At 37.2% G+C, this 26,158-nt stretch overlaps 3 protein-coding genes across 3 annotated transcripts in view; all 3 read right to left on the reverse strand.

Annotated features, from left to right (window-relative positions):
• LOC144445760 (uncharacterized) overlaps positions 1-6,739 on the reverse strand; it is a 7,620-nt gene extending 881 nt beyond the window's left edge. Inside the window, exons 1-3 of the mRNA XM_078135401.1 lie at positions 6,672-6,739; positions 5,397-5,630; positions 4,575-4,713 (exon numbers count right to left, since the gene is read on the reverse strand). Of these exons, the coding sequence (XP_077991527.1) occupies positions 4,575-4,713; positions 5,397-5,630; positions 6,672-6,736 (438 nt within the window). The 5' untranslated portion in view covers positions 6,737-6,739. The remainder of the gene's footprint in view (positions 1-4,574; positions 4,714-5,396; positions 5,631-6,671) is intronic.
• LOC144445698 (sodium- and chloride-dependent glycine transporter 2-like) overlaps positions 1-7,418 on the reverse strand; it is a 40,429-nt gene extending 33,011 nt beyond the window's left edge. Inside the window, exon 1 of the mRNA XM_078135342.1 lies at positions 7,271-7,418. Coding sequence (XP_077991468.1) covers positions 7,271-7,321 — 51 coding nt within the window. The 5' untranslated portion in view covers positions 7,322-7,418. The remainder of the gene's footprint in view (positions 1-7,270) is intronic.
• Positions 7,419-10,294: 2,876 nt separating this feature from the next.
• Positions 10,295-26,137, reverse strand: LOC144445297 (sodium-dependent proline transporter-like). Its single transcript, XM_078134839.1, has 14 exons — positions 26,002-26,137; positions 18,679-18,810; positions 18,002-18,181; positions 17,923-17,956; positions 16,751-16,883; positions 15,874-16,008; positions 14,567-14,670; positions 13,729-13,853; positions 12,944-13,056; positions 12,413-12,544; positions 11,670-11,769; positions 11,261-11,361; positions 10,864-11,037; positions 10,295-10,453 (listed from the first exon to the last, which is right to left on the reverse strand). The coding sequence occupies exons 1-14, from the start codon at positions 26,135-26,137 to the stop codon at positions 10,295-10,297; spliced, it is 1,758 nt and encodes a 585-aa protein (XP_077990965.1).
• Positions 26,138-26,158: the final 21 nt, after the last annotated feature.

The raw sequence follows: 26,158 nt of genomic DNA on the forward strand, positions 1-26,158 counted from the left end.
TTCAGGGATTGAACCGATCGATATACCATACCTTACAGCTGAAAATGAAAGATTGAAGCAGGAGTTGGGAAAGTCAACCCTTATAAACGATAATTTACACCGGAAAATCATACAACTTGAAGAAGAGATCACACTAATCAGGGAACAAGAAGATAAATTAACAGCCAATAAAGTGAAGAGCAGCAACATTAAAAATTTATGTCAATATTATACAGGATTTGCTTTTACAACTTTTCTCACAATTTTAAGTTTTCTTCTACCTAATGGCCAACATTCTTCTACATTTATTAATTTTACCAAAAAAATATCAAGTATCAAGGAAATGAGTTCAGCTGATCAATTATTACTTGTTTTAATGAAGTTACGTAAAGGTTTTCATTATAAAGATTTAGCTTTTCGTTTTTGTCTTTCACCACAAGATGTTGGTATTATTTTTAAAAGTTGGATTAATTTTATGTATTTTAAGTTTAATTCTGTTCCGATATGGCCCCACAGAAATCTCATTATACAAAACATGCCCCCTGGCTTCAGAGAAGAATTTCCAACAACAATGGCAATATTTGATGGTACGGAGATCAAAATACAACGCCCAAGTGCCCTTACTTGTCAGTCACAGAGTTATTCCGACTACAAGGCAACCAACACACTGAAGGGGTTAGTGGGCGTTGATCCAAGGGGAGCTGTAATATTTATTTCCACTTTATTTTCAGGTTCAATTTCAGACAAGGCAATTTGTAATCAGGGTGGGTTGATTAGTTTTCTAAAGGGTTTGATTGATTTGGGGCATTTGGAAAGGGGTGATTCATTTATGTTAGACAAAGGGGTATTAATTGAAGATGAAATGAGAAGTATTGGTTTACAAGTTAATATACCCCCATTTGCCCAGTCAAATATGCAAATGAGTGAGAGTGATGTACAAATGACGAGGAAGATAGCGAAACATAGGGTACACGTGGAAAGGGCAATTTCTCGGATAAAGAATTTTAGAATTTTGTCTAGAAGAATTGACCTTTCCATGTTTACAAGCATCAACCAAATATGGTTTGTGTGTGCTTTCCTAACAAATTTCCAACCATTTTTGATACAAGATAAAGATTAACTAATATTAAGTTTAAATCGGAGGGGTTTGGGGGGGGGGAGTGGAGGGGGGGGTGGGGGGGGGGTTGGTGGATCAACGCTCACTAACTCCAATAGAAAGCCCAACGATAAGGCAGACGATCAAATCAAAATTTCTTGTGTGATATTATTATTATTATATTCTTTATTTCAGGCCATTAAAAAAGTCCCATACAACCACAAAAAAATAAAAATACTATAGAAAAAAAACAACTAATTATACAATACAAGTCGGTAATTTTTCCAGAAACTGGAGTAAAAATAATTGTCGGAGAGAATACACGTCTTAATTATTTCATTGTGACTCTCGTGTAGCCGTTCACCAAATTTGAACAACAAGTTGCGTTGTAATGAGGTAAAATTAAAAATATTCCTGCTGACACAATTGTTACTTATGCTAACTGCCCCTCTAAGGCCAAAAACTATTCGCAACGTGTTGTTATATGCTACCTGTATTTTACGAAGCATCGTGTTGCTATAACTACACCAAACTTGTAAACAGTAAACACTATATAAAAAACTCCTAAAAAGTGTACATTTCACACGCTCCGAGCAATGAACAAAATTTCTGACAATAATATTTGCCCTCGCATACATAGCTCTAAGTTGTCTCTGCATATCTGCTTCATCGCACCCATTGGAGGTCACTATGTATCCAAGATATTTTTTAACTGTAACAAAATTCAACTGTTTGCCATATAAATAAACAGAAGGCATTCTGGTTGGTTTCCATTGCCGAGGAAAAAATGACACACATTCTGTTTTTGTTGTATGGAACAGAATATCGTGTTCCATGCCAAATTGCTCACATATCTTAATTAGTTTCTGTAATGACTTAATCGAAGGCGAAATCAATACAATGTCATCTGCATAAAGCAAATGGTTCAAAATCTTGCCAGCTATGTGACACCCGACTCCCGCCAACTTCAGCCTTTTGGTAAGATTTTCGATGTAGACTGCAAATAACTTTGGAGAGATTATGCTTCCCTGGCGTACCCCATTAATGACTTTAAAATGGTTAGATTCCGTAGAACCCCAACGTACAAAAAACAGCTGAGCATGATACCAGTACTGAAGGATGCGAACAATAAACAGTGGCGTTTCACTATCAATCAGTTTCCTAAACAGAGTCCAATGGTTAACCCTATCAAATGCTTTCCTCGCATCCAAGAAACAAGAGAAAACTGGGGAATTGTGTCTTTTGTAAAAATCAACAATCTCTTTGAGTACAAAAATGCACATGTCAGTGGAATGGTTCTTTTTGAACCCGAATTGAAAATCACTAGTCACAATATACTTCTCAATGCGACTCAAAGTGCACATTTCAAATAATTTAGAAGCTGTTGTAACTATAGCGACTGGTCTATAATTATCTACTGAAGTGAGATCCTTAGCTTTATCCTTTACTATTGGCACAATTGTGGCATCCATAAAACTATTCGGAAGCCATCCATGGACAAAGAATGCAGTAAAACACATACTGAGCAAGTCAAAGACGATCGGGTTTGCATAAATGAGGTGTTCAGACATTATGCCATCCCTCCCCATAGCTTTTCCTTTTTCTAGATTAAAAGCTGCCTCTTTAAGTTCATTAGGCGTAACGGTCATTTCGCAATCAAACTCGATATTAGACAGAGTTGACTGAACAAATTCCTTATTCTGACTGTTAGAAACAGAATTAAGTAAACTCTCATAATGTGTTTTCCACATACTAGCAATATCCCTGTAGCCTGTACAACCACCAACTGTACTAGGTAAAGGACAGTTAGTGGATCCAGAGCAAGCCCTTACGGAATTCCAAAATTTCCGAGAATTATTCTGTACAAGGTTGTTAGCCATAGCATCTGCCTTAGCCTTATTCTCCCTCCGCTTACAAGTCCTAAATGCTAGCTTGAATTTGGCTCGCGTTGTACGCATCAACTCCCAGAGGGGACCTGAACGGGGTTTACCATAAACCACCCATATCTTAAACGCATCCCGTGCACTATCATGTAGATCGCGTAAGTAATCATTCCAACCCGGCACTTCACGAAAATTATTCATATTTGAGTGTGGAATGCTATTTTCAGCAGCCTGCTTCAAGGCACTAATTACTTCCGAATAAAACAAACTCAAATCGGCAAGGTGGTCGCTGTTGGTACAATTTGGATCCAGACATTTAAGGGTATTACATGGAATGCAAACGTTGCTAAGTAATTCTCCTGTCATTAGCTGATAACTTGTCAAATTGTCATACTTTGCTCTCTGCCAATTCGGCCTAGCATTGATGCCATTTTGAGAATCAGAAGCGAAACGAGTTAAACCTGATGTTTCAATACTAACACCGATGGGGAAATGATCAGACGAGATAAAATCATGAAAAATCTCTACATTACAAATGGCTTTGTGCACAGAGTGAGTACTAAGACAGTGATCTAACCAATGTGTATTCCCATGGGCTTCACTATAAAACGTAAAATTGTCTTTGTTCCTACCCAAAATATCGATATCAGAAATAAACAAATTGTTCTCTCTACAATGTTGCTCTAATTCATTCCCAAACAGTGATCCCAAATCGGCATTAAAGTCCCCAAGAATTACTGTATTAACGGTTTCAACTTCCTGAATGATACTATTAATCTTAGCCAAATAACGCGAATATTCATCGTAGTTCTCTCTAGAACATGTCGGTAAATAGACACAAAGTATAAATATAGTCGCAGAATCTGTGGTTAATTCAAGTCCAATAAGTCTAGATATAAGTTTCAGTTACAAGTTGGAGTGCACGTGCATTCTTGTGTGATGTAAGTTTCAGTTACAAGTTGGAACGCGCGTGCATATAAAGAACAGAGTTCCCAGTGTGTACTAGTATATAGTACTACTTGCTTGTATTGTTATTTCTATTAGTGCTGTATTCCGAACCCCTTTTCTATTGTGAGTCATCCACAAAAGTATTATGTAGAGATTTGACATACCTCTTTGAATGCATGTAAAACAATTGACCCCATATTTTGAACAAAGTTGTTTCCACAGGTTATTTTCAGTCATCATAATTGGAAATAAGCACCCCTCACTGAGGCTTCCTGGCAGCAAATGAACTAGCAATGACTGAAACATGCACGTGTCACGTGTTTCAAAATTGTTCAAAACTCATGACCCACACTCAGACAATTGGAACAGCATGTTAACATTGTGGTTGTTACCTTGTAGACATTTGACCTCTGTTTTTGGCAAAAATGTAGACTGTCGACCCCCCCCCCTTTTTTTTGTGCTAAAATATAGACTTTTGACCACTATTTATTGATTGTTTGTAGAGTTTGTGGTTGTATTTTTTTTTCCACCAGGGTATATACGTAACCATTACCCACCAGAGTACCCCGACCCCCACCTAGCTTTTCGCTACCAACCCTGAACCTTTTTTAAATGAATTCTAGAAAAAAGTAATAACAATTGTGATTAATAAAAAATAAATTACTTACGTGATAGATTAGAGCACTACCAAGTGGAACTGGGCCATATTGTGTATTGGCCATGACACTTGGTCCACTACAGAGGTATGAAATTGGAGTTTTCAGACCTTGTAATATCTCCAAGTCATTGTGTTTTGCAGCATCAGTCCTACAATAGAGAAAACATAATATACAGCTTTTAAGGGGCACAACCACAGCAGTGCAAGATTATAGAAACTATGATTAACTATGTGTCTTCTATGATGCTGATGCATGATGACAGCACTTAATCTGATTCAGAATAAAAACAAAATGTATTTTAGTATGGGATAACCTGAATAGTAATAGCTGGATCGAACAGCATGAGTTGAATACACATTTTAGTAAAATCTTTGTGTTATTTTTTTTCTTAGTTGCTATGAGTTTCAATTTGTACATTAACAAAGCACACACTATTAGCTCATCTTGGCTTTTTAGCATAAAGCAATTAGTTTTAAACATGTCACATGTTTTTTGATGTTTTCAGTACACAAGTTGTTTAAAGCTGAAGTGAGAATGAGTATTCAATATAAACTGTTTTCAATATCAGTACTAGTTTTATAATTCAATATGTACAGAGAAATTATCAGAACCCCTAAAAATATGTAAATAAATTGTATAAACTGTATTAATGAATACCATGTGACTTGAAAGTTATTATGTGAGTGATGGTGACTGTGAGTGTGTTTATATCCTTTACTCTTTATTGTGAATTGTGTGTTGAGTGACAAGTTTACGGAAATCAATACAAAACTAAATCTGAAGACTAAATATACCATAGCTTTTTAAATCAGATTGTATCTGTATACATACCTAGTATCAACAAATTCTGCCATTACTGGCTTCCTTTTACGATTTATTTTCCCTGGCTTACAAATAACCATTTGGGATGCAGGTTCTGGGGTGATCTTAGATCCCCTTGGTTTGTCCCACTGCTGTGGTCTGCCAGTTGAAGATATTTGTTCTGGAATATCTCTTAGACCGAGCAACAGCCACTCTTGGATAGACATTACTAAAGCCAGTATATGGGCACATGAACCAGCAATCCTGTAATAAAAATTATGGTATTGTTTATAACATATAATTCCTGGAGTAAACAAAACAAATGCAAACAACACAAGAGGAAATAGTAGAGTGTATTTGTGTACAAAGTTGAATGAAATTTTGTGTAATGGTTCAAGAAATAGTGAAATTAAAAGAAGTGAGCATGATAGTTTTTACAATTAATAAGTTATGGGTGTAAACATTTATGTTCCATACATTGACAATGATTGCATTCATAGTGTGAACATTGTTAGTGATACTATCAATCAAACTAAATGAAATTATATTACAATTATATCAATTTTATCAGGGTTAACATAGATTACACAAGTGTATACCTCAAAAATATAAGCAAACTGCAAACCAAAATTATAATTTGTATGGTGTCTTCATACTCTGGAAAATATAAAAAAAATTTTTATGTAATATAAAAAGAAGATTCAAATTCAGAAAATATAATTCTACATGTATATATGCAGAAACACATACCTACACTCATCCCCCCCACACACACACACACACACACACACACACACACACACACACACACACAGAGACACAACTGAATAAGACGTATACAAAATATCGAGATGGTCGTCATCCACAATCACACACACTACGCGGCTCGTTTATCTTTTCAATAACAAAAAGTGGCGTGGCCTTCTCAAGGTCGTTCAATTCGAACAATCTGCTATGGTTTCTCATTTGAATACATGTAGCAAAATGTACGCATGTCGAGCCTCTTCACGATCACGAGAAATGGGTCACGATGCGTCAATGAACTCGAACTGAGAGAGTTTACTTTAACGAAGGATAATGTCAGTCAGTGACATAAAGATAACGTAAATATTGTAAGCGACAAATAACAGCGAAGAAATAGCTAACAACAATGGCAAATTTGAAAAAAAAATGGCGCGCATACCCGAGCTTGTCACTGACTCACACTATGATTCATCCGTCTTGAGATTTGGTTGTCACGTTAACAAATATGAAATACCCAAGAACGTTGACATAAAAAAGTGAAATAATAAAATATATACGTACCCAGCTTTACACGAACAGCTGTGCGAAGTAATCGTCTTCCGGTTTATTTCAACATCCATACACATGTTGTGTGGTTTCTCTGACTTACGTTGGCTACGCCGGTGACGGATCAACTCGTCCCAATTTCAACTCGTCCCATTTCAACTCGTCCCACTCAACTCGTCCAATTTTCAACTCGCCCCAATTTCAACTCGCCCCATTTTCAACTCGCCCCAACTCTTTGCAATATAATTTACCTGTGCATATATGAAATCGAAGCTAGTAGTACTCAGTTTGGAGGGTCTGTGGTATCTCATATTCCACTAATGAAGTACCACTTGCGCTGTAAACACATACATACTACAATACTTAGTTGCGTTAACTAGGGAGAGGAGACACGTCTCCAAAACCCGTACGCGCGGAAGTCGTAAGCGTGTCAGTCACTAATATTCTCCCTGGTTATTATCATTATTATTTCTTATTTGGGTTGTAAACAGGGCGATCGGTCAATTCATGCATTAAAATCAGCAAGAATCATACTTTTCCCAGCGGAAAGCATACTGTACATACAGAGTTGAAAACTATGGAATCTCGCCTTGTATTTGTAGCAGTATACATACCTTTCTACCACGCGTATTTCCTCCTTCATATTTCTTCATTTTGAATGCCATTTTGTCAGATTCGATGACTTCACAGTCAACACGAACTCACACTTATCTAATGGTGGTGTTCCCTCGGCTCGTCCGGAGACTTAGCGAACCTACCGCGTTGATTCGCTAGCGCTGTTTGTACAGAGTTTGGATCTGATCACTGATTTCTGACCGCAATAAAGGCTGTGAGTTTGCGCTGTACGACTGGTTAGCTTGTCTTTGTTGACTACTACACCGGTATTCACCAGACTGTTTAGCTTTTATCATTTCAGCTTTTGTTGTTTCAATACCTGGACATGTAGAAACAGAGCTCTGGGTATAAACTTGTTTTATAACCTTAGGCTAAATTAAAGTCTGTGTTGACAATTGTGCGTGAAGCCGTTGTACGTGAAGCAGTTGTCCGGGGGGCAATTGTCCGGGGGGCAGTTGTCTTTCGGGGGAAGTTGTCCGGGGGGCAATTGTCCTTCGGGGGCAAATGGAATTGTGAACATTGTGTGAACATTTGTGAACATAACACCGTATCACTAATATATTTTCTAATTCCATTTGAGTGAAATTGAAAATACCCCAACAAAACTTCCCTCTTTCTATATATATATATATATATATAGAGTGTCTGATGATCGCAATATGCGTGAAACTCCGAGTTACACCCAAGAAAGAGTTCCAGTACTACCAAAACTATTACGCTCTGCCACTGCGGTATAGAGCACTGTCTTATAGCAGATTGATACTCACCGAGTTATATATATATATATATATATATATATATATATATATATATATATATATATATATATATATATATATATATATATATATATATATATATTCTAGATTCATAGAGTCATGCTCATAATATGGATGAGAAATAGGATTAACATATAACTGGTGCTAGATGAATTTGCACTAATCTGTCAATGCAAGACTGGTGTAATTAGCCAATTGCAATAATCTTACCTTTCATTGTGTTTCTAACATACCGTTTCACTGAACAAAAGATATCTACATAACAGGGCTTTGATGTTTTTTGCTCTCTCTCTCTCTCTCTCTCTCTCTCTCTCTCTCTCTCTCTCTCTCTCTCTCTCTCTCTCTCTCTCTCTCTCTCTCTCTCTCTCTCTCTCTCTCTCTCTCTCTCTCTCGTGTGTGTTCAAGTTACGAATGTATTCTATACGTTGATATCTACAACATATTTGAATAGCCCCTTTCAATGCTCAGATTTTACTACCCCCTCCTCCCGTGTACCTTTCACTTTTTTTGATTGATTGACCCTCCCCCTTCAGAATCCTCCAACAACCAGGTCATAAACAATGACGGCTCCTTTAATCTCTATTCTATGAATCACTCACAATTAAACAGGTCAACATGTCTTTCCATCATTTTAAGATGAACATTTATCTAAGACAAAAAGAACATATGACGAAACTACATAAACGACGATTAGTCTATCTGCTAGACCTCGGATGTTCTTCCGATACAATACGACACACGACCGAACATCGCTAACGAGGATGGAAAATCCAAGCAAGTCCTCACTGCGAACTTCGTTCGCTTATAGTATCGAAAGAAAGCCCGAACGTCTAGCAGCAAGACTAAAACGACGTTGTACTACACAATGTATCTTGAATATTGATTATAATGATTCAAATTGTAAGTAACATGTATGTTAAGGTATAAAACCCAATATACATAAAAATGGGGTTATTCACAATAAAATACACTTTATAAGATGGCTTTATTTCTTATAATATTAAAGTAAAATTTAATAATGGTTAGAGTGGCCGGCTTTGCATCTACAGGTTGCAGGTTCGAGCCCCGTCGCTGCCATTTGATTCTGAATGGCTAAAGTCCTTAGGCAAGATTTGAACCATGATTGTGCCTCAGTCAACCCAGCTGTATAATTGGGGACCTTGTAAGATGGAGGTTTGCAATGTGAATGCTCTAATCCTATGCACTTATAGAGGCTGCAATGCTCCCTAGGGAGTTGAGGAAGCAAAGGGTCGTTGTGCTACTATAGATCCGTGCCAGGGGGAATAAGTTTAAAGCGCTTTTAGCACAGAGTAGGAAAACATTATATAAAAACCAACATTATTATTATTATTAATATTTATTTATCATATTATACATGAAATTACAACACTATCACGTGAATGCAATAGAAATAGACAAGCCCTAGTAGTGTATCAAGTCAATACATGTATCACCCAATACATGGAGATGACATAATAACAATAATATTAAAAGTATTTCTGCTTCATAATTCAGCTGCTTTGAAAGTACATACACCCAACATACACCTTATTCTCTATGTTTATCATTTGTAACTCTTTGGTTGTTGTTTGGATGTGATGTTCTGTAATTCAGAGTGTGTTCTCAAATTTCCTTTGTGAGTAATTATTTGCATTGTTTATCCAGTGTATTACGCAGTACATAGGGTTTATCTCTTGTCAAAAACACAAATTTTTATAATCCATACAATCCTGTATTTGCCTAGCTTATACAATTATATTATCTCGATTGTGCAAGAGTTTTTGAAAATATTGTCAGTCAGTCATTCATTCATTCATTCATTCATTCATTCATTCAGTCAGTCAGTTAGTCAATCAATCAATCAATCAATCAATCCATCAACCAATAATCATTCAACAAACCAACCAATCAATAAAGCAATCAATCAATCAATCAACAATCAATCAATCAATCAATCAATCAATCAATCAATCGAAAGAGGATAAGTTTCTAGTACGACGTATGTTCAGAAGCACCGTGTAGTTAGAAGGGTCTTGAGAATCGACAGCTTTTTACATTCTTTCTGCAGGCGTTATATTACCTGTATCTTTTGCCGTACTTCCAATCATAAAGTTTAAGTTTGTATATTTGCATTGTTTATCAAGGGCATTGTGTAGTGCATACGATTTACCCCTTAATTTTGAAAAAAGAAACAATACATTTTACACAAAATTCAACCGATCCATGCATATATCTCTGCAAAGGTTAAACTATTCCATTATCTCCATTTTGCGCTGGGCTTTGTTTTTCTATGGGCAATAACTCCACTTCCTTCATGTTCAACTTTCTAGCATACTTCCCTGTACGACACTCGTCCAAAGCTGGACCCCAGTCGGCAGCAGGTCGTACCAGTGATCTGAGTCGCTGTAAAATTTAAACACATCAAAATGTCAAAACTAATATGAATGATATTTATCATTTGTGATATGAAAATTTATATAAAAATAACAAATAACAAATATACCGTTATAGACTGAAAAGTGGAGCAAATAATATTTAATGCCACCATTATGGATGTATGTATGTACAAACACACTAACAAATACAGTGAGCGTTTACACGCACGGACGGACGGATGGACACACACACACACACACACATGTACATACATGTACATACATACATACATACATACATACATACATACATACATACATACATACATACACACACACGCGCGCGCGCGCTTGCACGCACGCAAGCACACATACATGTACCTACATACATACATACATACATACATACATACATACATTTTATGTTATTCATCTTACCTCTATGATTCCATCTCCCTTGCTATTAACACAGTATTCGATAACCATCCAGAGAGGGATCATAATCAGAGAAGCGGCAGCACATAACCATCCGATGATTTCACCAGCAGGTGGGTACTGATATGTACCATAGTAGACTGGTACATAGTTTACATATGTCATGATGATGATGAACTGCAAGAGAGAGGGGGGGGGCATTAATTGATTATGCAAGGAGAAAACAAATAAAGGAAGAGAAAGGGATGACAGGAGAGGAAAGGAGAGGATGGTAATTACAAGAGAGACAATTTTTATGCTGGCGCCATACTTCAGATGCAATAAAGGAGCCTAGCTGCTATTAACGATGTAAACAGAAGCAAAACTTGTTGAAATTTCCCAAACGTAAACATATACTCACCACTATAGAAAATGGTGTTGCACCTTGCCAGCAAATGCGCCACCAAATATTCGGTCGTGATCCCAGCATCATGGCAATGTCATCGTAGAATGCATCAGCTCCTGTAAAAATAATGTTATGTTAACGTTGTTTATAGCATTCTAGATTTCTACTGCGCAACAACAAATTTCACACTGTATTGAAATGTTTCAGATAACAATCATATGTTGAATCGATTTTACTTAAATGGGTGCGCGCGCACACACACACACACATACATACATACATACATACATACATACATACATACATGCATACATGCATACATGTATACATACATACATACATACATACATACATACATGCGTATATACGTATGTGTCTGCCTTTGTGTCTGTCTCTGCGTCTCTGTGATATTTACAGTACATACCATAGATCCAGGAGATGACAATACATTCAAATATGCCAACTATGAACAAAGGGATAACACCAGTGTACCAGTCTATCACTGTCAACAGGTACATTCCGCCCTAAGGGAAAGGACACGTGACATGATTACGTATTTATCTGTGTTGTATTGTAAGGGAAAACACAAGACCATATAATTTATATACCTTGTGGTGTAACTACATTGTGCACTGTGGTTAGTTTGGCCACAGGCCGTATATACATTTTCCATAGCAAAGACCTATATTTGAAAATCGATTTGACGGACATTCCAAGCAGAAACACAATGTCACGTGATCGTTTTACTACAAAATAGTCTGACTGGACTTTTCCTTTAAGTTGATAGCAGTAATCAATACAAGTGTACTAAAGGTAGAAATAAGTCTGACCAGACTTTTCCTTTAAGTTGATAGCAGTACTCAATCCAAGTGTACTAAAGGCAGAAATAAGTCTGACTGGACTTTTCCTTTAAGTTGATAGCAGTAATCAATACAAGTGTACTAAAGGTAGAAATAAGTCTGACTAGACTTTTCCTTTAAGTTGATAGCAGTACTCAATCCAAGTGTACTAAAGGCAGAAATAAGTCTGACTGGACTTTTCCTTTAAGTTGATAGCAGTAATCAATACATGCGTACTAAAGGCAGAAATAAGTCTGACTGGACGTTTCCATTTTACACCTCACACCAAAACTGTACAATACAAAGTAATATGTAATTTTATTCTTACCCGTGTCACCAATGGTAAACCAAGTAAGAACTGAGCAATGCAAAATCCCAGAATAAACAACGTCTTACGTTTTCTCAACAACCTTGGGAACATATCTATGATAGCACTGCATATACCTTCAATTGTAGCAAACTGAAAAAGGAGTAGATATTATGTTAGTCAACGTCATAAGGATGTGCAGTTTATCTTTTGCATTCTGGATTATTAGTAAACATAAAATATGAATGGTCTCTGACGAGAAATAGATAATAATACACAACTGATCATGAGTACATCGTAGTGCTAGTAATACGCAGAACACATTCATATGCGTATATTGTAAACAAAATAGATAACAGAAATGTTCTCTTATATTTAATTACTCACGAGAAACATGCTAATTTCTCGTCAAAATAGGTTGCTGACGAGGAACGAATATGTATGCAAATTTTGATGACACATGCACTACACGCAACGATGACGTTATTATCGCGTGTTCTTGTTCGCGTTCTCGTTCTCTGCTTAGACTCTCTAAACGTGTGTATACTTTACCTGAGTATCAAGTCCTAACGTAAACAACATGAAGAAGAACAGTATGGCCCACAGTGGAGATAAGGGAATACGGGCTAACGCCTCTGCATACATAATGAAAGCCAAACCAGGACCTACAAGGAGATGTGTGAATAAGAAACACGATGGAGGTGTCATGTCATAGCAACACTGTCTTTAAACAAGAAAGCAAAGAGTTGACTGCCTATTGAGTAATTATAATGACCGTCTTGATCTGCATTTCAGGAAACTGTGACGCAATGGTCAAAGATAGAAGACCACAGATTCTTATCATTTTAAATGTACCCATTCCTGTTTCTTCAACTCATGATCAAATGGAGCGCAAAGACGTTTTAGAACAAGCCATGATGTACACATATGTGTTTATGTGATTATTAGATAGATGGTTGGTTGGTTGGTTGGTTGGTTGGTTGGTTGAAATAATGGATGGGTGTGGATGATTGATAGACGAATGGATTGATGGATGGATGGTTAGATAAATAGGTGAATAGACAGACCGATGGATAGACATACGTACAGATAGATAGGAAGATAGATAGATAGCCAGACAGACAGACAGACAGACAGACACAGATAAACAGGCACAAACAGACTGACAGCCAGACAGACAGATAAACAGACAGACAGACAGACAGACAGACAGACAGACAGACAGACAGACAGACAGACAGACAGACAAACACATATATGTGTGCGTGTAGAATAGCAGAATGTTGTAAATTGTTCCCGACAAATCTATTTTGTGAGAAAATACGGAAATATCTTACCAGACTTGACAACGTCTTCAATTGGGCGGTTAAGATCATGTGACATAAACCCTAACACGGAAAAGATAGCCAGACCTCCAAAAATACTTGTTCCAGAGTTTACCAATGGTACCATAATAGCATCCCTGTAATCAATTTAAATAGTTCTGTTGTAAGCACAGCTTTAAGTATGGATATGTATTTGCAATTATTGTTTAATTCTACATCATATGTGTGGATATATCATCGAGTCAGAGTCGTTGACGTGTAAGCAGTAGTACCTTTGTGCAGTAAATACTGATTTTTTTACTACAAATACGGCCGCCATTCAGTAAAAGGTTATACGAGCAACACAAGTAATGCTTGCATATATTTGTTATTTAAAAGAAATTGGCAAGAGATTGGCAAAAAATAAGTAGGATAAAGTGATTGTGATGTCCGAGAAATGACTTTTTCTAGATATTTGACCACGGCGGTCAAAGTCAAAGGGCAATAACTCCAAACAAATAGTTCACCTGATGACATTGGGGTAGACACTTGAACGGACTCTATGTATGAACGTTTTTGAGATATACGATAAATATTGAACCTTAGCTATAAATATGGTAGCCATTCAGTCAAATTATATCGTAAAAGAAATTGACGTGCAAATGTGCCATATGATATACCAGCTTTGTACCAAGTTTGAATGAAATTGGATATTGCAGTTAGAGAAATGGTATATAAGGGGCACCCAGGCGTACAGGTGTACTGAAGGAGGAATCTTGATAATCACCTCCTTTGGGGATAAATGTAGTTACAATAAAGTATCAAATAGAACTGACTTGAATTATCACCTATATAAAATATTACTACTTACCTTAGTATATTGTGATGGAATCGATTATAGCTAGCCATAGTAAGGATTCCACCCCAAGCTGGTCCCAGAGAATAGAAGATTTGTGAGAAAGCATCACCCCAGACCTGAAACAAGATCAACGTAAAAAGTAAAGAAATACTTTTTGTATTGCCTCTCTTGCTTATTTTGATTGTGACTTTCCATTTACCTTTGGTGTGAGCATCAATAGTGCTGGATTGAATTATCCAAAGTTGGGTTCAGATGCATGCATGTATACTTGGCGATCTTCCCCTGCAACACCTACGATATTTCTCATCCAATTTAGAATGAGTAATTCCTTATAGAGCCTTTAGTTGCCCGCAAATGACCAGACTCTTTCAAAAATTGCTTTTCAGTTTCACCATATACCTTATACCTCGCCATATAACTCGTTAACCAATCAAAACGTATACACAAGTTAAGCTTATATGGGTGAAATGTTAATTTGTATAACAAATATGGCCGCAATTTGGCCATTATTGTTCTTTAAGTCGGAAAAATCATGGTCACTTCACTCACTTGCATATACCCAAATAGTATCTGACATTTATGCCAGGTTTGGTTGAAATCGACTTAACGCACTTCTTGGGTACAGGTTGACATAGATGCACGGACGGACACACAGATGTACGGTGGACAGACGAACTGACCTCAGCTTAGTAGTCCCTCTCAGGCTTCGCAATGTTTCATGTTAATATTTTCAAAGTGAGGTCATGTAATATGTTAACATACTTTGTTATGTGAGCATAATGCATATATCCCTAAGGCAAATGTCGTGTTTAGCTTTCCAGGTCAATAAGGCATTCTTGTCGACATTGATTAGCTTCTAAACCTGGTCCGCCGTTCATCTCCTTATGCAACGGGATTGATTTTCATAGTACAACCAGTGACAGGCAAGCATTTACAAGTGGACCTTGTTACAAACGGGGAAAGTAAATAAATGAATTGGATTAATAACAATAGGCACAGCATGTGGGAACTACAGAGCCTTGTATTACATTTCAGGTTTGATAAGAACAGTTTTATGGCCTGTTTTTGTAATACATAAATTGCCAGGGGAAGTTCAAATTTATTCCTGAATATTATCTCTTCTGTAAAGGGACCATAAAATTGTTCTTTTATATCAAAACATGAAATGAATCACAATTCTCCGTAGTTCCAACATGTTGTGCAAACAATGCTGTGCCAATTGTTATCAATCAATTCATTTGTTTACTTCCTCTGTTAGGTTCCTCTTGCAAATGCTTGTCTGTCAATGGTTGTAATTTATATCAAACTATCATACTCACCTTTGCTTTCAACAGAGACTCCCATTTTGGAATTAGGAAGAACTTCAGTCCATTAGCTGCACCGGGTAAAGTTGCACCTCGTATTAATAAAATTACCAACACCATATATGGAAATGTAGCAGTGAAATAAACAACCTGGTGAAGTAATCATAAGCCACATTTACTAGTCGTGTGGAATGACAGTACATTGGGGTTGGCTAATCTTTTGCTTAAATAAAGATAAAATTAAGCGGTTCCGGTACAATCTTTTGAAACAGACGTCAAAAGGATATCAAAACTAAGCCATTTCGGAATCCAATATGGCGGCTGAATACTGTAGTGTACTGTGTACGATGAACTACTAATTTCCTTTATTATTTCAAAGGACCACGAACAAGCTTTCACGTGGCAATGTTTGGAAAGAATTGGAGAACCTTGATTTTCATGGAAATTTGTCTAGAGTGCATTCTACCTTAATGACACTGTTGGTCGTATTGAAGTTTGAACTCTCCCAGATTGGCTTTTAATTTGAAAAATATAACATCACTTCGTCTGATTATAAATGTTGTGGATTTACAACAAAAAAGAAGAAGAAGAAGAAGAAGAAGAAGAAGAAGAAGAAGAAGAAGAAGAAGAAGAAGAAGAAGAAGAAGAAGAAGAAGAAGAAGAAGAAGAAGAAGAAGAAGAAGAAGAAGAAGAAGAAGAAGAAGAAGAAGAAGAAGAAGAAGAAGAAGAAGAAGAAGAAGAAGAAGAAGAAGAAGAAGAAGAAGAAGAAGAAGAAGAAGAAGAAGAAGAAGAAGAAGAAGAAGAAGAAGAAGAAGAAGAAGAAGAAGAAGAAGAAGAAGAAGAAGAAGAAGAAGAAGAAGAAGAAGAAGAAGCGATATAACTAGATCCTCACTTTTCCAGACGTCTTGACCCCTTTCAAGAGACATAAAAACACCACAATCCATGACAATAGAAGACAGAGAGCTAATTGCCATTGAACGGTGCCCAGGTTTTCGATTCCATCATTAATATTCAACACGTAATTCCTGTGAACAGAAATATAATGTGATACGATGGACACAGGTGGGTAAGAATGCATCTTGGAAATAAATTGTTTAAACTTTTGCTGTTACTTTGTAGAGGCTGGAATACCACACCTCCTTTAAAAGTATCAGTCATTACAAAGCAAACCTTGTCTTCTCTGTTAATATCTCAAGAATCTTTCCAGGCAAGGCATATACTCTTGGAAGCACAGAAACTTCTGTAATTTTATATTGCTAACAGCAGATTTCTATGTTTCAAAGGGCATGTGGCAGCATGACTTGGCGAGGGAAATTTCTTGGGATGATAACAATAGACAAGTGTCTGGGTTAGTTAGCACAGCGTACTCATCATTTCCCCCCTTTTTAATAAGTGGGTAGGTGGGTTATAACGTTGGTTAAGGTAGGTTACATAAGGAATGGACGGGTGACAGACAAACAAACCGACAGGCAAGCAGGCAGGCAGGCAGGCAGGCATACATACATACATACATACATACATACATACATACATACATACATACATACATGCATGCATGCATGCATGCATGCATGCATGCATACATACATACATACATACATACATACATACATACATACATACATACATACATAAGCGTGATGCATGCCGACATACATACATACATACATACATACATACATACATACATACATACATACATACATACATACAGACATACATACATACATACATACATACATATATACGTACAATGTACGTACATACGTACATGCGTACATGCATACATGCATACATGCATACATACATACATACATACATACATACATACATACAGGCAGGCAGGCAGGCAGGCAGGCAGGCAGGCAGACAGACAGACAGACAGACAGACAGACAGACAGACAGACAGACAGACGGACGGACGGACGGACGGACGGACAGAAGCAGACAGGCAGACAGACATCATGTAATTGAACCAATAAAAGTCTGAAAATACTATCGTGCGACTGGCCCTTCAACAAATGCCGCAATATTTTGACATAAAAAAACCAAAATCAAACTCACGTCCAGTATTCTTCTGCTGGACTTGTCCTCGATACTGTTATATTCAAAGAGTGTACCATGCTGTTGTTGTACCATGTACCATTCACTACGGTCCCGTTGACGTTTTTGGTGCAGAATTCAGTATTCCAGTCGTTACCACATGTTGCCCAGGGTACAGATTTACCAAACGAAGCGAAAAAGTAGAAAACTGTATATGCTATGACGACATTGTAATATATGGTCGTTATTGCAGAGATAATTACCATGGCACAACCAACTCCTGAAAGGGTTAACAAACACGTGACTTGATTAGCCTTCCCATGACGTTAATATCGAACGAGAGAGCAAGTTGTATGCATGAACTCGAACGGTTCGTATATATTGTCTCTCAGCAGCCAAACAATCTGTCCGAAAATCGAAATTGTTCAAAGCTTTACATCTGCAAGAAAGTCAATGGTACTGTATGTTATCATAGAGTAAACAGTGTATAAATTGGCAATTTTGGTTCTAAAAAGGTTGATAACCTCAAAATCATTTTGACCTATACTTCGAGAAGTTACAAGGTGACCTTTGATACTTTCTTTGACTCTAACTAATAAAAAGGGGTCGTTTTCTTGGACAAAGTAACAGCAAAAGATTACAAGACTTATATTTCCAAAGCGCATTCACTGTCTTCATTAAATTCTCAGACATCTCTGATGAGATTATGTGTTATTGTCAATCCAATGTATGACGTCATAATTAAATGTCTATAAATTGGCGCAGAATACCGTGTACCTTTAAACAGTGGACACAATTTCCATGCTGTAATCGGGCCTTCGCTGCTAAATTGTCCCAGAGCGACTTCCAGGAAAAACAGAGGCATTCCACAAATCAGCATGGCAATGAGATATGGGATCAGGAAAGCGCCTGAAATAAAAACGACATGATATAATATATTAATAGGTGAATAGAAAAGTAGTTCAATTACTAATATAACGGGATATTATTTTGTATTATCTTCGAAAAGAACTTCTTTCTCGTGTTAAAAGGGGATGAAACTCGTATGTTTGTATCAGCAGAAAATTCACAGATAACCTTATTATAACTACTATAAAAACCGTATTTTGCTATTAGAAAAGGCTTTAAAAAAGTCAGCAACAATATTGGTTAGTGGGTGCGTAATTGAGTGTAATACGATCGTTCGTGGTGCTTTACAAGTTTGCGCTCATCTAGCAGATCGATCATAGCAGGCGCCATCAACGACGGCATCTTAGAGCCGCTATGTAGGAGGCCGCGGGTGCACTGCACTGTGAGATCAAATACATATGGCCTAGATTTAAATGCGCGTTCCGAATTCCAAACGCTATGTGATCCATTCAGTACTGTACTCAAACTTCAAGTTTGCCGCTACAATTTCAAATAATTGGTTCAAGATAGAGATTTTGAACCCCATGAATTCGAACTTATTGATAAGATAACCATATGTTTAAATCGGATGTTTTACATAAGGACGAAGCCTTTAGGTCGTAAGAGTTTTGTTCTTACACACAGCAATTGCTGCAATGCAAAAGCCTTCAGTGAGTTATAGATGTCGTACATAATACATGGCAAATTAAAATTGCCAAATTATATATATATATATATATATATATATATATATAATATATAATATGAATCATACAATCTTAAGCTACATCAACAAGCTTTACAGAACACGTGCACTTTGTTATTATCATTATATGCACTAAATGATATGTCATCAGAAGCTTGTATACTCAAGATATTGCCTAATAAATAAATATAGCATTAATGATTTCAAAACTACAACTGCAAATACCGTATGACCTAAAATCATGAACTAAGCAAATGACAATTCAATTCACACGGCTAAAAAATATCAGGTCTGCGACAGGCCTGGTAAAGGTATGACCATCAGGGCCTGTGCAAGAAAATGATTTCAGGCCTGTAGCCGGTCTGATGGGTCAGGGATGTGACAGGCCTGACCAATCAGGCATGTGGCAGCCCTGTCCGATCAGGCCTGTGACAGGTCAGTCACACCAGGCTTGTGCAGATCTGTCCAATCAGATCTATGGCAGGCATGTTCCATCAGGCATGCGGAAGGCCTCATCATCAGTCAGGCCTGTGTGATGTCTGTTAAACCAAGGCTGTAGCATGCCAGTTCCATCAGGTCTGTGTCAGTCCTGTTGCATAATTGAAACAGGCATGTGGAATTTTAGCATTATATATATATATATATATATATATATATATATATATATATAATATATATATAAATATATATATATATATATGTATATATATATGTATATATATATATATACGCGTAGTTTATTTGCTAGCTTTCGTGTGTTGGTAATAGCTTGAAGAAGAAGTGCTAGACGCACCGAAACGTTGTTTGTTAGTAATTTACCTTGGGATTGGAAGTAAGGCTGACTTTGTACACTACCTGTCCATGTAATTGCAGACAGAAAGACACCTGCCCTTCGAACGGCGAATGCCAAACGGAAAACATCGTATACCAAGCCACCGTCAACGGATAAAAACAAACAAAAGTATATATCGCTCTAACAGAGAACAACTTCAAACAGAGATACGCCAATCACAAACAGTCATTCAAACATAAAAAACACGAAAACAGCACAGAACTATCAAAACACATTTGGAAACTGGAGTCATGATGGGTGAATGGTTAGCGTGACCGGCTTGGAATCTACAGGTTGCAGGTTCGAGCCCTGTCGATGCCTGCTGTTTGTTTCTGAGTGGCTAAAGTCCTTGGGCAAGATTTGAACCACGACTGTGCCTCAGTTAACCCAGCTGTATAATTGGGGACCTGGTAGGATGTAGGTTGCAATGTGAAGGCTTTAATCCTATGCGCTGAAATGGCTGCAATGGATTGTATGCTCCCCGGGAAGTTGAGAAAAGACTAAAGGGCCGTTGTGCTGTTCTGATCCGAGCCAGGGGTAATAATTGTAAAGCGCTTTGAGCACGTTGTGGGAAAGCGCTATATAAGAACCCAATATTATTATTATTAATACACTCTATATAAACAGCACACCCACAGAGTAGAAACCAGAGTTGTCTGATGATCGCGTGAAACTCCGAGTTACAACCAAGAAAGAGTTCCAGTACTACCAAAACTATATATATATACATTCTGCTTTATGTACATTGACGGCTGTGTGTACTCGAAAATTCAAAACAAAGGTAACGTCATATACTAGTACCTAACCTTTGTTTTCATTTTTTTGTGTACACACAGCTGTCAATAAACACACATAAATTGTATATAATAGACACCGGTGGAAAGATAAACAACGCGGCTCCGCCTTGTTGTTTATCTTTGTAGTTATGCCCGACAAGTTCACAGGATAGCAGGATTAGCTCTTATACCCTTTATCTGTCAAAATGTTGACTCAGTGTTTGAAATGTACATGATTAGCAGTCCTCTACCGGAGCTAATATTAAAGTTTGTGTAGCGGGTCATAACCAACTCGTTGTCTGAGTTGCTGCTGAAGTCTTATCAGTAATGGATAGTGTACGACAAAGGGGGATTTAGAAGGTGTGAATTGGGTTGACCTTTGTAGTTCAAGTAAAACCAGTCCAGCAAAGTCAGAAACCATATGCCTGAACATGGAAGTATAGAAGGGGAGCCTCCATGGTCTGAAGAATGAAATGCAAGTGTCTATTGCCCGGAGCAAAATAGTTTGCCAAAATTACGAGGAGAACTTAATTACGGAGAAAAAGAGTCGTGGAGAGTAGTATTAAAAATAAGTCATACTACTGCACCATGAATGGAGTCGTGACTGTACAACTATTACCATTCAAAAGAAACAGTAAACATTTTTTTAAAAAGAAGAAGATAAATTTACACAGGTCTTCATATGAGCATGGAGGTATAATGGGAGAATATTGTATGGCTTATTTGTTTCGGTGTCTATTGTATACATAAAATTAGTGCATATTTGAACTGTAATGTAGAAAAGATCAAATTCAGGAGATGCGTGTAATTGTTGCTGGTACCATTCCAGCTGTAATGCGATACGGTTGAAATAAGGTCAAACTGTTTATGCAAATGTACGTTGGTGGAACTCCAAATAACAGAACTTCCATTACGAAGAAATTCCTTGGCAAGGTAAAGTAATTACTGCTGCGAAAACCGAGCTAGGATAGATACAGTTTAAGTTAGTGTTGTTCAATGTGGTAGATTACACAAATGGTTGATAGCGGTGTGTGATTCCAATCACTCTGTAATGTAGATAGACAATTATAGATATTTTTATGGCTTATTTGTTTCGCAGTGAACACTGCATGCTGTGTGTGCCCATCTGAATGTGTACACTTGTATCTCAGTATTACATGTATCATCAGCTAGCCTGGCAAGGGGTGAGACAGTGTGTACTTTATCTTAATCTAGTCTAGCAAGGGTGAGATGGACTAATCCTGCTATCATGTGAACTTGTCGGGCGTAAGTACAATAGACACCGGTGGAAAGATAAACAACGCGGCTCCGCCTTGTTGTTTATCTTTCCACCGGTGTCTATTGTATACATCTCACCCTTGCTAGACTAGATTAGCATAAAGTACACACTATGTCTCACCCCTTGCCAGACTAGGTCATGATAATACGGAGATAAAAGTGTACACATTCGGATGGGGACACACACAGCATGCAGTATTCACGGCGAAACAAATAAGCCAAAAAACATTCTCCTCTTATACCTCCATGCTCATATGAAGACCTGTGTAAAATTCTTATTTTTTTTTCTTTTTAAAAAAAATGTTTACCGTTTCTTTTGAATGGTAACAGATGTGCCCTCCTTACTGTGCAGTCACTACTCCATTCATGGTGCAGTAGTATGATTTATTTTTAATAGCACTCGCTCTCCACAACTCTTTTTCTCCGTAATTAGGTTTTCCTCGTAATTTTGGCAAACTATTTTGGTCCGGGCCGTACTCATTCGTCATTTCATTCGTCAGACCAGGGAGGCTCCCCTTCTATACTTCCATGTTCAGGCATATGGTTTCTGACTTTGTTGGACTGGTTTACTTGAACTACAATGGTCAACCCAATTCACACCTTCTAAATCCTCTTTGTCTTACACTATCCAATACTGATAAGACTTCAGCAGCAACTCAGACAAGGAGTTGGTTATAACCCGCTACACAAATTTTGATATTAGCGCCAGTAGAGGACTGCTAATCCTGTACATGTCAAACACTGAGTCAACATTTTGACAGCTAAAGGGTATAAATTTATATAAAGCAGAATGTAAAGCCAACGACTACCATTACATCCTACTATTACACCCGACGATCCTTCTGGTGAAACGGTACGTAGTGTAAATCCACAATGTAATATCAGACTCGTCTTCATATATATATATATATATATATATATATATATATATATATATATAACTCGGTGAGTATCAATCTGCTAAGACAGTGCTCTATACCGCAGTGGCAGAGCGTAATAGTTTTGGTAGTACTGGAACTCTTTCTTGGGTGTAACTCGGAGTTTCACGCATATTGCGATCATCAGACACTCGTGTGATGATCGCAATATGCGTGAAACTCCGAGTTACACCCAAGAAAGAGTTCCAGTACTACCAAAACTATATATATATATATATATATATATATACATATATATATATATATATATATATATATATATATATATATATATATATATATATATATATATATATATATATATATATTAATACCAACAATAAACCGGCTGGTAATCGAATACAATGGAATAAAGTCAAAGACAATCATATACGGAAGTTTAACTCTGTTTCGGACAAATTTCTTCGACGGATTACCATTCCATCTCATGCTTTGTTGTGCCGTAATTGTAAGTGTGATTCTCGTCATCACAAGGATAGTATCAATCTCTTCTACCGTGACATTACCCAAGCTTTATCAAATGCATCAACGGAATGTTTTAACAATAGAAATGGCAACTATGTACCTTCGGTTCCTGGCTGGAATGATTACGTGAAGGAAGCGCATGACAACTCAAGAAATGCCTTTAAGTTATGGGTGGGTAATGGAAAACCAAGAACTGGTCCAATTTATAGCATTATGAGCATGGCTCGTGCCAATTTTAAGCATGCATTTCGTATCTGTAGACGTAATGAGAAAGTGGCACGTGCAATAACCGCTTGTGGACTCAGGTTCGCTCCGTCAACTGCACTCCTCCCCTCGCATCAACAGTCGGAAGTTGTTCAGGACAGGAAAGCATTGCTAATATGTGGAAAAACCACTATGCATCGTTACTCTCTTCCGTGAACAGCAATGATCACGAGGACTCTGTTAAATCTTGGGTGCATTCACCTGACAACTCAGATATTAATTTGTCTATCAGCAGTGCTGAGGTTTCTCATTCAATTAACAAACAGTCTTCCAAATGGTAAAGCTGCTGGCGCTGACGACCTCTCATGTGAACATTTTAAATATGCTAGCCACAGACTTCATATTATGTTAGCTCTTGTTCTTTCCTCTATGCTGTCGCATGGTTATCTGCCTAATAACTTCATGACGACCATAATAGTACCACTTGTAGGACAAAACGGGTGATCTGACTAGCAAAGACAATTAGAGACCTATCGCCATCTCTACTGCCGCTTCAAAAATCCTGGAATCTATCATTCTTGATCGTTGTAAAGCAAATCTCACGACCGAAGATTATCAGTTTGGTTTCAAACAAGGTCATTCCACTGATCTCTGCATTTACTTGCTTAAGGAAACGATTAATTATTATCATAATTACAATAGTCCTGTTTATGTTTGCTTCTTAGATGCAACGAAAGCTTTCGACCGAGTTAATCATTGGTTACTTTTTAAGAAACTCATTCACCGGGGCATTCCAAAATATGTTGTTCGTATATTATTGGTCTGGTATCGCACGCAACGTTTCTTCACGCAATGGGGTGGGGCTAGGTCGTCACTGTTTTCTGTTGGGAATGGCGTTCGGCAAGGTAGCATTCTTTCCCCTTATCTGTTTAACGTTTATATGGATGATCTTAGTAGTCAGCTGAAGTCATGTTATAAGGGCTGCAATATTGGTGGCCGAATGATAAACCATCTTATGTATGCTGATGACTTAGCTCTTATATGTCCATCAATTGCAGGTCTACGTTCTCTTGTATCTATCTGTGAAATGTATGGTGTGGACCCACGACATTATTTTCCACCCAAAGAAGTCGAAATGTATTTATATTATGCCTCGTAAATGTTTAATTAGAGTTGAATGTTTACCTTCAGTCCGTGTTGGAGATAAAGCACTTAGTATTGTTCATGAACATTCTTACTTGGGTTATACTTTGACAGACTCTATGTATGATGATAGTGCAATCAAGCGCAAAATGAAATGTTTTTACAGCCAAGCCAACATGTTACTCCGTAAGTTTCCACACTGTACAATTGAGGTTAAGGCTACATTATTTAGAACTTTTTGCTCAAATATGTACTGCTCACAGCTGTGGCCATTGTACAACAAGAAATGCATTAACAACCTTAGAGTTGGTTGCAACAATGCGTTTCGATTCTGATGGGCTACTCACGTGACTGCAGGGCCAGTCGTATGTTTGTGCAGCACACAGTCCCCACTTTTGCGGCTCTAAGACGTAAATTGATGTGCAACTTTTTTAAACTTATCGAAAATAGTCAAAATAGTTTAATTGCAGCAGTGCTAAATTCCGATACAATCCTCTATTCGGGGATTCATAAACTGTATAGAAATTTGTTGTATTTTTAAGTGTTTTTATTTGTTCATGTGTGTATTTGTCAGATTGTCTTTTTAAAGTCTTACTTGTTTTAAATTGCCGTTTTTTATGTATAGTTTTTATCTATGGGATGTTTATGAGCGTGTTTGCGTTCTTTTCTTTCCCGAAATAAAGTTTAATAATAATAATAATAATAATAATAATAATAATAATAATAATAATAATAATAATAATAATAATAATAATATGGTTACCCACGATACACAATGAAAACCATATAGCGTAAAAAGTGGCAATACTAACCTCCGCAGGATGGAAATCTCCATATATTACCAAGAACCTAAAAAGTGGTAATACTAACCTCCGCCATTCCTGTAACACAGGGAAGGAAATCTCCATATATTACCAAGACCAACAGCATAGCCGATGAGGGAAAGTATAAAATCCAGCCTTCCACTCCAGTTCCCACGTTCTTTGTTCTTCGCTCCTTCCGACATCATCGGTTCTTTTTTTGTGAA

The sequence above is a fragment of the Glandiceps talaboti genome, chromosome 14 (assembly GCF_964340395.1).
Source record: "Glandiceps talaboti chromosome 14, keGlaTala1.1, whole genome shotgun sequence".
Taxonomy (NCBI): Eukaryota; Metazoa; Hemichordata; class Enteropneusta; family Spengelidae; genus Glandiceps; species Glandiceps talaboti.

Coding starts and splice junctions, on each gene's coding strand:
- LOC144445297 (XM_078134839.1), bottom strand. CDS start 26,137: ATGTCGGAAGGAGCGAAGAACAAAGAACGTGGGAACTGGAGTGGAAGG. Junction 16,009..16,750: donor GGGTCAAGACGTCTGGAAAA/GTGAGGATCTAG, acceptor TTACTTCACCAG/GTTGTTTATTTCACTGCTAC. Junction 13,854..14,566: donor TTCCATCACAATATACTAAG/GTAAGTAGTAAT, acceptor AATTGATTACAG/GGATGCTATTATGGTACCAT.